Source organism: Nannospalax galili, unplaced genomic scaffold (assembly GCF_000622305.1).
Source record: "Nannospalax galili isolate Female #2095 unplaced genomic scaffold, S.galili_v1.0 scaffold803, whole genome shotgun sequence".
NCBI classification, from domain to species: Eukaryota; Metazoa; Chordata; class Mammalia; order Rodentia; family Spalacidae; genus Nannospalax; species Nannospalax galili.
Genome location: NW_008349354.1, coordinates 1,930,560 through 1,943,314, shown reverse-complemented (window position 1 = coordinate 1,943,314; position 12,755 = coordinate 1,930,560). Strand labels below are relative to the sequence as shown.

Here is a 12,755-nt window from a genome sequence, read left to right as displayed (position 1 = left end):
AGGCTCCTCTCCTTCAACTTCGCCCCTTTTCACTAACATAATGGAGAACAAATTCTCTTCAGAATTTTGTAGTTCACATCACTATAAACTATCCAAAGGGAGGCTTTTCAAGGAAAAATTAAGTGGGACAAATTCTTTATTCATCCCAGTTGCAAAAAATAGAATGTTTGATTCTTAAGAAAATTGCATTTTAAGAATAAAATAGTTTTACTCAGTAGTAAAATCCCAATTGCTTCACTCAGAAAAAAAAATTAATTATGGACTTTTTTACTGTGATTCTTGAAATTAATCCAGCTTTTCAAGTTCATAGGCCATTTCCACTCAAAACCCCATTTCGTGGATTCATTTATCCATTCATTTATTTATGGAGCAGGCCATGCTTAAATACATGTCCTCAGAAACAAGGCAGTTTAAATATAAGGACTAGCTGGGCATCATAGCACACTCCAATAGTTCCAGCACTGGAAAGGCTGAAGCAGGAGGGTCATGAGTTCAAAGCTAGTCTGGGTTACTTAGCAAAATGCTGTCAGGAAAAAAATAAAATAAGGATTAGGCCAGAGATCTGGGATTTCATAATCTCCATTTAGTAGCCCCCAGAGCTCTCCCAAATCATAACCTGATAGCTACTCATGTGATTCCAATCATAATTTCCAAGTGCCCTTCACATGACAAGCACTGAGCCAGTTGTGATAACAAAAAGGACATGTACCGTCTGTTCAAAGACATTTCAGTCTTTGTTAACATACGTGCATATCCACATACACACACACACAAACACACACACACACAGTAGCACACAACTCAGTCTATCTTTTTGTTAGTAAAATTCAGCTGAAATTGAAAACTGAAGAGGTGTTTGATAACTGCAAAGTTTGTTATCTCAAATCATTGGATGCCTCTGGGTAAGCAATCCCCATTCAAGAAAGAAATCACTGACAGCCTGGTGTCTACAGCCCACCCTCAATGACATCTGTTCTCCTTCTCCTGCATTCTACCCCAAGGACCAACTCTCTCTTTCTGTATCAATACCGGTTATAATTCTGGTTCCTTCCAGTTCCCAGGGCATCACAAAAACACATAGAACCAAAGCACAGAGGATATTTATATCATATATTTCAACTGGTAATAGAAATAAATTCTAAGATCTTTCCCCAAAGCTCCTAACATTTAAACTCATTTTCCCTCCTCACTATGCTAATGTTTTTCATACATGCTTTTTAAATTGTGTTATAAGTCTTCAGTTTAGTTAAAAAGTTAGCAAATGCTAGGGTACACTCTACCTTTAGGGACTTCTGTACAATGTCAATGTTAAATTTCACTGCTAGGCAAATCTACACTAACATGAATACTCTCTTCTCTCCAACTCTCCATCACTCCCTTCTAAAATTATCCCCTCAGAACACAAACAAGCAAAACCATCCTTCATCTCCCTTCCTTCGGGTCTTTTGAAATCAGACGTTTTTCTTTATCCACACTACTTCCCAAGAAGCTTTCTCCAAATCACCCCGACTCTCTGCCACCGTACAATCAATTGCCAAGAGCTCCTACTTCTTAAAACATTTTAAAGTTATAGTTTCATTTCTGTTGCCATTGCTATTCCTCAATTCAGGATCTCATAAGTTATAATTTGTTTATAACACCAACTAATTAGTCTGAGACCCTGTAATCATGACTCTGTATCCTTACTCAAGCAATCCACCCTCTGTGATATCACCAGATTGATATTCTAAGCATTGCAAACACCATAACTTCCTACCATTGGCACCCCTGCCACTGAACCTCACCCCCTTAATAATAAGAAGAACTGTCAACAAGCTGGTACTGCTTCCTCTCTGACAGGCAGGGTGCTAAATGATTTACTCCTATTGCTCATCCTGTGACCTATGATTTCCTTTCCCCACTTTACACACTTGCCGAAGGCACAGAGCTGGGGCACAAACCCAGCAGTCTGACTCTGGACTCTAAGCCTGTGCCCCAACCCTCCATCTAGGTCCCACAGTCTCACATCTCTCTAACTGACACATCTGCCTATAAATATCTTGCCTCTTTTTTCTGATTTTTTTTGAGACAGGGTCTCCTGGTAGCCACTACTGTCCTGGAACTCCTTATGTTGACCAGACTGCCCTTGAGCTCCCAGACATCCTCCTGCCTCTGCCTCTGGAGTGCTGGGACTAAAGGCGTGTGCTACCACACCCGTCGTCTCTCTTTTCCAATGGCAATCATGTCCTTTGATAAGCAGTCCTAAGCCCTAGTCAGAGGTGCTAACTTTTTCCATTATCATCAAACATGTTTTCTTACACCTATTTAGTACTCATCTTAAGCTAACATTCTACATGAGCCCCTTCCTCATCCCCTAGTCCAACCCTCATGAAAGCCAAACCCACAGGAACAGAGGTATTATACACAAAAGCTGAGCCTTGAGAGAGTGGCTGATTCTCTATAAACCTTGGAGTGCTAGAGCAGAGAGATCACCAGGGAAGGGTAGGGGCTACTCCCATCCCTATCTTTCTTTTCTCAATAGAAGTTACAAGAAGTTAATGAACATGGCTTATGTTCAAAGCAGAAGTGGAAGCAGACAGAGTGGAGGTATTTGGGGGACACCTGTCTGGGCCTATTCCTCAGGTCAAGAGAAAAGCTCAGACACTGAGAAGTGCATGCTCACATGGACCCGGTATTCAGATGCTTTCCCCCTTCGTTAACTTTTAAAGGACACATATCTGTCTTTGAAATCCTTCCATCTCATTTCAGACTTGCATCTCTTTAACCTTCAAATCAGCTTGTTTATAGAAAACAAACAACAGTGAAAAGAACCAAGAAACAGCCCTTACAAACAACTATTTCCACTAAATTCATTTCTTAGGTAATGACAGCTAGTGGTGCCCTGTTCTTTCCACTATATTAGTAACTGGAACTTAATGAAAAGAACCCAGTTGAGGGAAATCACCATCAAAGGGAAATATTTTTGTCTTCAACTTCAAAGATACAGGAGAAGTTTCCACTTAGGGATATCAGAAAAAGCCGATATCCCTTGAGGACTCCTCAGCACCACTTCCACAGAGAGCATCCCTCTATCAACATGAAAAGGAGAAGACCAGAGCCCCACCAAAGAGCCATGGCTCCACACAGTCCCAATGATCAACACACCTAAGTGAACACCAGAAATAGCATCCCTGGCCCTACACCAAGAGATGATGATGATGGTGGTGGTAATGGTAGTGGTGGTAGTGGTGATGCTGTAATATTGTAAAATAATACCTTAATAAATAAAACTTGTAAACATTTTTCTTAATGTCTCAGACTTAATATTGTTTGGCATGGAATAGGTTAAGTGGAAGGAAAGGAAGTATCAGGAATTTCCATCCTAATGATACTCTAGGAAGTAGTAGGCTATGATCTGGTTTCTGTTTGTAATTTCCCAGCAAACCCTGGCTTGAGGGAAAAGAGGGAAAATGTACAAGATATAAAAATATAATTTAAAGAGAAGAGTGAGGCAATTGAATGTTAACAACAGTGAAGAGGCAAATAAGTGAATACGTGTGTCCGTGAATGATGCTGTCCATCTTCATACCTCTTGATGGATTTCCAGCACAGCAGAAGACTTCCTGACTGCGGTTACAGTGTGCAGCCTACACATGGCAGAAGGAATATGAAAATTAATATAGGCACAAATCCACATCCAGGAATATGCATATCATGGCAACTTAACTACCATCAAGGCTACGTGCATAACACTTGCCTTAAAGAGAAAGGAAAATAATAATTTAGGATATTCAAACTCGAGAACTTCCTTGGACAAAGCTTTCCAAAAAACAGGCCGCTTTGGAGCAACACATTTCCTATGTCACAGAAGTTCTTTAGAATAAAATTCATTGCACGTTTATTTACCTAGCTGAGCCCTAGAAAGGCAGCTTTGCAAACTAAGGCAGCCAGGGAGACTTGATGGTAATGTCATCCCAGAGTTTAGGGTGCTGTTCTCTCTTGGGCTTGGTCTTTACTAAAATAGTAGGATATAAAATCCTCTATCCTTTACAGTACAGTCCACTGGGTCTTTGGGACATTTCTTTTCCATCTAAGCATCTGAAGCCTCCTTCCCCACTTATTGACCTTAAGTGACCTCATCAGCCTCTGTGGTGACCCAGTCAAAGAACTTGGACTGTGAATATCAACTGCCAGTGTTTCCCTCTCTCACCCTCTACCTCACTGGCCTCCAGCAATGGCTGTGATGAGAATCTTCTGGAAGAATTACAACCAGATGACTGAAACTCGGGCTCAGTCCATACCAACAAAAAGCCAATTTCTGTGGGTGGGGGTTTTCAAAGTTCCTCAGATATCTTGGTTAAATAGCCACAGTTTACAAAAGATTACATCTTGCACCGGAGTGGGGAATATAGTATCATCTCAAAAAGGAGTCTTTGCTGTGTTTGGGGGTTTTAGTTTTTTGTTACTCCCTTTGGTTCATCACCTTCACTAAAACCTCAGGGAACTCATCTGGGGGAGAGTTTGCTTCTATTGAATGGTCCTTGTGGTCCAAGTCCAGTCTGAACTGCCCTCATATAATTTCATCTCAGCCTATGAGCCTCCATAGCATCTAGCTTGCTTAGCTTCTTAATAACAACAAAGATAAGCAAAATTTCATTTTATTCCTTTTATTTATAAAGATAAAAAAATAAATTTCTGGAGGCCACTGTCTACCCTCTGGCTCTCTGCTGAAGCAGAGCCTTCTAAAAACTGTAGCTCAACCACCTCTTCAAAACCAGAAAACGATGCTTCAGGCTCGAGAACCCAAGGTCTCCTTCATCCCTATAGCCAGTTTCCTCACAGGAAGACAGAACTCCAGAGAGGGAAACAGCCTGGCCTTCCTCAGCTAAGCAATTGCTGTATTTCATATATAAATAGTTACCGGGAACAAACGATCCAAGCTGTCTCTCATCTGGCTGAGTTTTCCAAAGGTTTGTGGCCTTAAGTCACTTTCTTTCATATAAATCTCCCTCTTTCCCTTACTGAATGTTTAGTATTTATGTGCTGCTCACACTTGTGACTGGATGTGAAAAGCAGAGCCAGTCGGAGGCGAAATTATGAGCTCAGTGAACGTTGGTTCCAATCATTGCCTGTCAGGTTCTCATTTTTAAATAAAGAAGCGTTCCATCACTTTCTCCCAAAAAATGCTCTGTTAAAATTATTCGCTCTACCTGCATTCATAATAAAGTATAAATAGCTGATGAGAGCAAAGTGACATTATTTCCTTAAAAGATGCATTGTAGCATTTGAATTTAACTATTCATTTTCACAGAGACGGCATCAACCACTAACAAAATGAAAGCTCCCCAAATTGTCACCTAGATCTTTTTCAGGCATTCTTTTGCTTAGTTATTACAACTTCCTGTTATCAGTTCATCCCACCCCTAGGCTCTGAACAATTAATGTGTACCCCCCTAAAGTCAGACCATTGCAAACTGCTGTCTTATATGCTGGTCTTCTAACCCCCAATTGTAGATTTTGTCCCTTTTTGTCACAGCAACAATGACAATATCACTTTTTTAATATTTTATTTATTATTTTTATTTTATGTGTATGCATGTATTGTCTGCATGTAGGTAAGTGCCATGCAATGCCCGAGGAGGACAGAAGAGGCTGCTGGATCCCCTGGAACTGGAGGTATGGACAGTTGTTAGCTACCATGTGGGTGCTGGGATTCGAACCCGGGTCTTCTGCAAGAACAGCCAGTGTTTTGAACCACTGAGCATCTCTTCAGCCCAACAATACCACTTTTAACTTATACATTTGTATCATGTTTTTCATTTGATCATGTACTCACAGGGTAAGGAAATCAAAGTTTAAGAGATTTTTCACTTGGTCAAATGGAGTGACAGAAGAAGTCATAAATCTCATGTCTTCCTATAGCTATTTTTTTTTCTCCAATGCTCCTAATTTATTCAAAGGAAGAAATATTGAGCAGTGTCTTGTCATCAAGTGAGTAAGCATTAAAGGGGCTCAAATCAGCTGGAAGTTTGTCTGACCACATAGCTCAGATGACTTCAGACGCATTCGGTTCCACTTTATCTGAAGAAGAGTTCTGTGTAGACACAGAAGACCCCCTGCCCACCCCACATCATCCCAGTTCTTTTTTCTCTCTGAATCCTGACCTGGTGCTAGATTCCCAAGCCATCTCCTCCACTGCATAGTAGAAGCAGTATCTGCATTTTAAGTTTAAAATTCCTCAATTTAAGTTTTTGGCCTGCTGCTTTTGGCTTTATAAATATGAGCAGCATCCCCAATCTTAACCTTACTTGAACCCGTTTCCTCATCTAACAAGGATGAGTTCAAGCTCTGTAAACATAAAATAAAGAGCCTTGCAAAGAGGGAGAAAGGAGAGCTGTCTCCCTGCTCCCTCATATCTGCCTGCCTAAGCCCTATGTTTTTAGCTAATAGTTCTGATACCCCAACAATAATAGCAGCAACATCATTCTCTCATAAGAATGTTTTGTTGGATCAAGGACACATGGAAGGGTACTCTTGCAATGAGATGGATTTGATTCCCCAAAAGGAAATTAACAGCCACTGACACATAATGATTGCTCCAATACAAGCAGTGTGGTATCCTAGTTACTGTAGGATCAAAAACAGAACCGCTTTTCTCACTATCTGCCTGTCATCCAAGCCATAAGTATTTGATGATGTGGTTTCAGGAATTTGGCTGAACATAAAATAAAGCCATTCTGACACAGCTCCTTAGGAACTGAACTCCAAACCAAGTGGCTCCAACTAGCAAAGGATGTTAAGACAAAGAAAATATGGATCATCTCTAACTACTCAAGTTTTACCTAAAGTCTTCCAAAGACTTCTTCTTTGTTGACCTCAAACCACCAGCCTGGCAACAGGTGAATTTATAATCAATGACCTGGTAGATGATTGGATTGTACATCGCTGCTGATTTTGCAAGGAGGGTGGGCACCACGGAGAGTTGTATGGGGATGGATTCTGGCCTTCCAAAAGCTGACCACACTGAGACCACTGCATAAGGAATCCAGGCAATCAGGAAGCCAGCACAAATCAGCATCGCCACCTGACAAGAGAAGGCAATAGAGAACAGAATCAAAACTAGTGAGTGATGGGAATGAGTGACAGTTAAGGAGGAGGGGCAAGTTGCTTCACCCGGGAAGTGAACAGAAATAACCTCACATAGACTTCTGAGAGACTGGTCTGAGGTTCATCCACAAGTTCTTACAATTCTTTATTCCATTTACCACATCCTATCCATTCTCCACTTTAGAATTTGAATGTACTCAAAGACACAAATTATAACTCTAATATACATGTCAGATTTTGCCTACATTTAGGGCAAGAGATCATAACAAGAAAATGCCAGCTCTCCTGAGTTCTCTAGAGTTCTCAACCCACATTTCACTTGACAACAAATATGTTCACCTTGATGAAATTTTAAATCATCCACATTCACCTCCGGAAACCGAGAACTGCCACCCTGTTTTGAAATTCTAATGTGCATTTTCTTCAGAGAGTTCTATTAAATGTTATTTCTTTTGGTTCAAGTTTTTCACAAGTTTGAGGCTCAGATCACTGGGTATAAAGTAGAATAGAATCATTGGGCTTCAGCCAAAGTAACATGGTTGTATAAAACGTGACTTTTCCACAAAGTAATTTTCTTTTTCACAAAACCGGAAGAAAAAATTAAAAACCTCCTAATTTTCAGACCAAAAGAATAATTCATTAGAAGTACAAGTTTTTACCATCGCAAACTCAGTCTCTTTAAATCATGTAAGCCCAGCCAGTATCCTATAACTGTGTCATATCTACAGGTTATCTTAGTTCAGGCCAGCAAACTGTTTTAGCTAAAGTATGGGGCAAGACACTAAGCTAAGTGCTATGGGGCACAGCAGTGTGCCCTAGTACCTGACTTATCTACCTAGAATACAAATATCTGTGGTTTCAGTGCCAGCTCAAAAGTGAAAAAGATTACAACTTATTGGAACTAATGAAGAGTTTCACGGAGGATGTGTTATAGATCCTATACTTGGGTAAGTTGAAATAATAGTAGTAAAATCAGAACTAGCAAAAGTACAGACATGCATGAGTGGGTTTTCTATAGAAACAAATCAGTGATTCACCTCCATATGAAAAAAAGCAATATAGGGAGAGAAGATTAGGAGGAAAGATAATACCAATGTGTTTGATTTTCTAAAACGTATTACTGATCTGTCTCTTAATTCCACATGTTCTGCAGCACTAAGAGGTTCATGAACGGGAAATATGGAAGATTAACCCATAGGAGGAAACTGCGTAGGAGGAAACAGCTGCTAGAAAGACCACTGCTTACTCACTCAGTCAGCAAGCATTACTAAGCATCTCCTATGTTCCCTGTGAAGGACACAGAAACTTAAAAAAAGCAGAGACATCCCTGCCCACTTAGAATTTCCACTCTTAACAGATTTGTTTAGACAAGTGTCTAAACAAGAAATAAGATGAGCTTTAATTAGAGTACTCCATAGGAAAACGAAGTCCAAGCTTTGTTTCTATTTTAAATGAACTATTTTAGGCCCAACTTGAGAGTACACTAATGTCCTTACACTGCTGCCTACTAGAATATTCTTTCTGTAAATAATGAAACTATATTTAAATCTCTGCTGTGCATGCCTATTGTTTTTTGTTTGCTTTTTTGTTTCATCTTCCAGTGTGTCTTCTGTTTTAGAATTCCCAGCATCTCTCCACCTCTTAGGAGTTTCAGAAAATTGACATTGTAGATGTCACATGACTCAAATCTGAACATCAGAGGACTAAATACCCTTGACTACTATAACAGGAATAGGAAGCTTGAACTTTTCTTTGAGCTTTTGGGTCCTCACTTTTATATCTTGGAAAGATGTTTTTTTAAAAAAAAAAATTTAAAGCAACATTTCCTGATATCTGGGTCATAATGAGAACCAATAAGGAGTGAGTCGCTTACCAACAGTGATAAAAACAATATTTACAGATGCTCTTTTATTTCAGTGGTGCAGCTAGGTATGTTTTTCTTACAGTAAAGCTATGTGTGAGAGCTTCCCATATGTTATTATTAGGAGCACAACTGTTATACACAGGGAAAGATCCAAAGCCTGCCTGTGACCAGAAGAGCAGCCTGGCTGTGGTATGTGTTTGCCTTAGAAACCCACCTTTGTGGAATGTATAAGAATAAAGCACGAGGACTGAGTTTGCTGATAGGAACTTGCTTAGCATGTGTGAGAGACCCTTTACTCCAATCCCAAATGCACACGGGCTAGGGGGATGCAGAGGCTTGCAAAATCTCTTCTAAAATCTGAGGTTCTAAAACTCCACTAAAGAATTTCAAAGTTGGGGGCTCAGAGATGGTTCAGTGGTTAAGAGCATTTCCTGGTCTTCCAGAGGACCCAAGTTCAGTTCCCAGTACCCACATCAGGCAGCTCACAACAGGCTTATAGCTCCAGCTCCAGAGGCTCCAATGCCCTCTTCTGGCCTCAGCAGGCAGGCACCTGCATTCATGTATTCATAACCACACAGATACACACATATACACATAATTAAAGATAAAACAAATCTTTCATTAAAAAAAGATTTTCAAATCTCATCTCTAAAATTAATCGCAGGCAACAATAACCTCAATGCTACTGATTTTACTCCATTTTTTGAACAGAGAAGTCAAATCAGTCCAGAACTCCTGCACGCCCTGTAGCGTCATTTCAGGTTCTTAAGCTAAAACTCTTGTCTGTGCTCAACACTTCTAAGCTGTTGCCACAAATACGCAGCTCTCCCACTGAACTTGCTCTTCTGATATTTTACAGGATCTTACCCAAGAGTTGCTTCATTTGGTCTAGTGTGACTTTTGTTTGTAAAGCATAGCTTCCCCAAGGTGCACGGTGAGGATCCTCTCTTGCTGAATCCCCAAATAAACACTAGCTACATGCATAAAGCTTCCTTCAGCAGATGTCTAAAGACTTAACACAGCCTCATCTTTGATTCTTGGGTGAGTCATAGGATGATTTTATGGTAGCACAAAAGCCATCTTCTGTACGGCTGCCAAAGCCATTGACAAAAAATAGGTTCACACATAGTCCATAATATTTTCGTTCCCTACTTTTATGGGAATGTATGATAGGAACAGGAAAGATTTAAAACATTATACCGTTATCCTTTTTTGAAAAGATAGAATAATTAAATATACTTTGGTTTTAAAAACACACAGCAAATGAATCATTGTGAATCTTCCGGCTTTGGAATAAAACACAATGAGCAGAAATCAAGTTTAAAGGAGGAAGGGGGAAAGGGGTATACATACTGTAAAGGTACCACACAGTGGCATTTATGTGCAAATGCAAAGTTAAAATGTGGCACATTCATTTCCTATGACCCCATTTTAAAATGTACTGCACAAAATATCAATCAGTCAGATATTAAACCTGAACCACCAAGATGGTTGATAGGGTAATGGTGCTTGCCACCCAGCCTGACAACCTGAGTGATTCCAAAGACCCACATGACATAGGGAAAGAATCAGTTCCTCCTCTGACTTCCACACTGGTGATGTGGTACGCATAGGTCACACACACACACACACACACACACACACACACACCACACCACACCAAATAAAAAATACATGTTAAAGTTATTCTAAGATACACTCCACAAAAGTTTCTGAACCTTTCATGTCATTTCCCCAGAGCTTTCTACGTAGCTTAGGATGGGCTTAAGCTTTTCATCAGTTTCTTTCTGCTTTTTCCTAATTTTGAACATGTCCTCATTTCTATTTTCCAAAATTTATATCCCAGATATCCTTAAACAAGTTCTAACAAGGGCAGCAGCACCCCTGACCTTTCCCTAAGTTGTTTACTTTTCAATGACTTCACTTTCATCACTGTGTCTTGGTTTACTGACAAAGCACTGAAACTTCAAATTCCTAAATTAGACAGCTTGTGGGAGGAAATTCACAGAATACATGTTTAGCTTGTATAAAAGAATCACACATCTGTAACTCAATTCTGTTTTAAATAAATCTTGCTGCAGAGGACCCAGGGATGTCAGTATTTCTCAGCTCTAGTTCAAGCAGGCAGTCCCACAAAGGTAATGTTGCCCATAAGTGCTCAATTCCAATAAACCAACTAGCTAAAAATAGTAATAGGTTTCCTGACCTCTCTGGATTTTCCAACTGAAGCATGCATATCTAAAAATTCAAAGATTGCATCCAAGTGTGAGAGAAAACATGAGACATTTGTCTTTCTGGGTCTGGTTACCTCATTCAGGATGATGGTTTCCAGTCTCACATTTACCTGTGAATTCCATAATTTTTTTTAACAGTTGAATAATATTCCATTGTATAAATGTATCATACTCTCATTGTCCATTCATCAGTTGATGGACATCTAGGTTGTTTCCACTTCCTGGCTAAGTGAAAGGGGCAGCAATAAATAGGTATCTCTATATGGGATGTAGAATCTTTGGCTTATATGATCAAGAGCATTATGGCTGGATCATATGGAAGACTGATTTCTAGTTTTTTGAGGACTCTCCACACTTATTTCCAAAGTGAATTACAAGAAACCCCAGGCCTACCTGAGGAACTACTGGTAACCAATGACTGCTGGGAGGGGGAGTGTCCGTCTCTCAGGGTGAGACTCTTGGTAGGTTCACCACGCTCCAGTGGATGAATCCACACCAAAGGACATTTGGGGACAAAAATTTGACTCTCTCTATATATTATATTAATATATCAAGGCACAATTGTTTTATTTATATAGAATAGAGTACATGAAATTGGGTGGAGTGTAGTAAGGGGGATGCAGATAGGGGAGGAGATATAAATAGGATCAAAATATATTGCATGAAATTTACAGAAATTCCATTGAAAAAGTAGGCAAAATGTAGTAATAAAGTAATGTGGTTGCAAGTAAATTCCCTAGGTTGTACAGGGCTCTGCTTCTGGGTCCAAAAGACTCCAAAGTATCCCAGCTTGCATGGGTTCTAAGGAGGGAGGTCCCATCCTCTCAGTGTGGGGAACATGGTGGAAGGCTGGAAGAGTTTTTGCTGTGAGTCACTCAAAGTCTCTCCATTAGCTCAGTCCTGGCTAAGCCCCACTAACCAAGGTAAGTAAAGCAACATCTCTGTTGCTCTGTGTACAGCCATTTCAGAAGAGAAGTCTAGTTCTTTCCACCAAGCTCCTATGCCCAGATCTGAATCAGGCTTCAGCTGCGTGCTACCTTCAATAATGAAATAGTGACAGAAGGACATGGAATTGATGTGAAAGCGAAAGCCTGAAAGGAAGGCCAGGGGGTCAGAACGAACCCTTCATCACTAACAAGATTGAGTTATAACACAGAACAAGTTAGACTACCGATAGAAACAATAATTCAGTGGCTGGAGTGACATAAGGTCCCACATCAGTGCACTCTGAGAAGGGGATAGGAGAGTCTCCAGCCTACCTCAGGCCAGGAAATGGGGTGAAAAGATTGGGGTATATTGCCTTGGACATAATTAGCAAGTACAAAGATTTACCCCCAACCAGTGAAAAAAATTAAATTAAAATACAGGAATAAAGTAGTAAATGCCATTTCTGGGAGTACTCCATTCCACATGTGAGCATGCGTCTCCCTGAGCAATACTACAAAAAAAGTAGAAAAGCAGGTGTGGTGACACACATCTGTAATCCCAGGACTCAAGAGGTAGAGGCAGGAAGATGGTCAAGAGTTCAAGGCCAGGCTGGGGCCACATAGTGAGTTCCAGAGTAAATACTA

At 40.2% G+C, this 12,755-nt stretch overlaps 1 protein-coding gene across 1 annotated transcript in view; it reads right to left on the bottom strand.

Annotated features, from left to right (window-relative positions):
• Positions 1–12,755, bottom strand: part of Opn5 (opsin 5) — a 50,579-nt gene that overhangs the window by 15,562 nt on the left and 22,262 nt on the right. Inside the window, exons 5-6 of the mRNA XM_008846735.1 lie at positions 6,822–7,063; positions 3,569–3,626 (exon numbers count right to left, since the gene is read on the bottom strand). Of these exons, the coding sequence (XP_008844957.1) occupies positions 3,569–3,626; positions 6,822–7,063 (300 nt within the window). The remainder of the gene's footprint in view (positions 1–3,568; positions 3,627–6,821; positions 7,064–12,755) is intronic.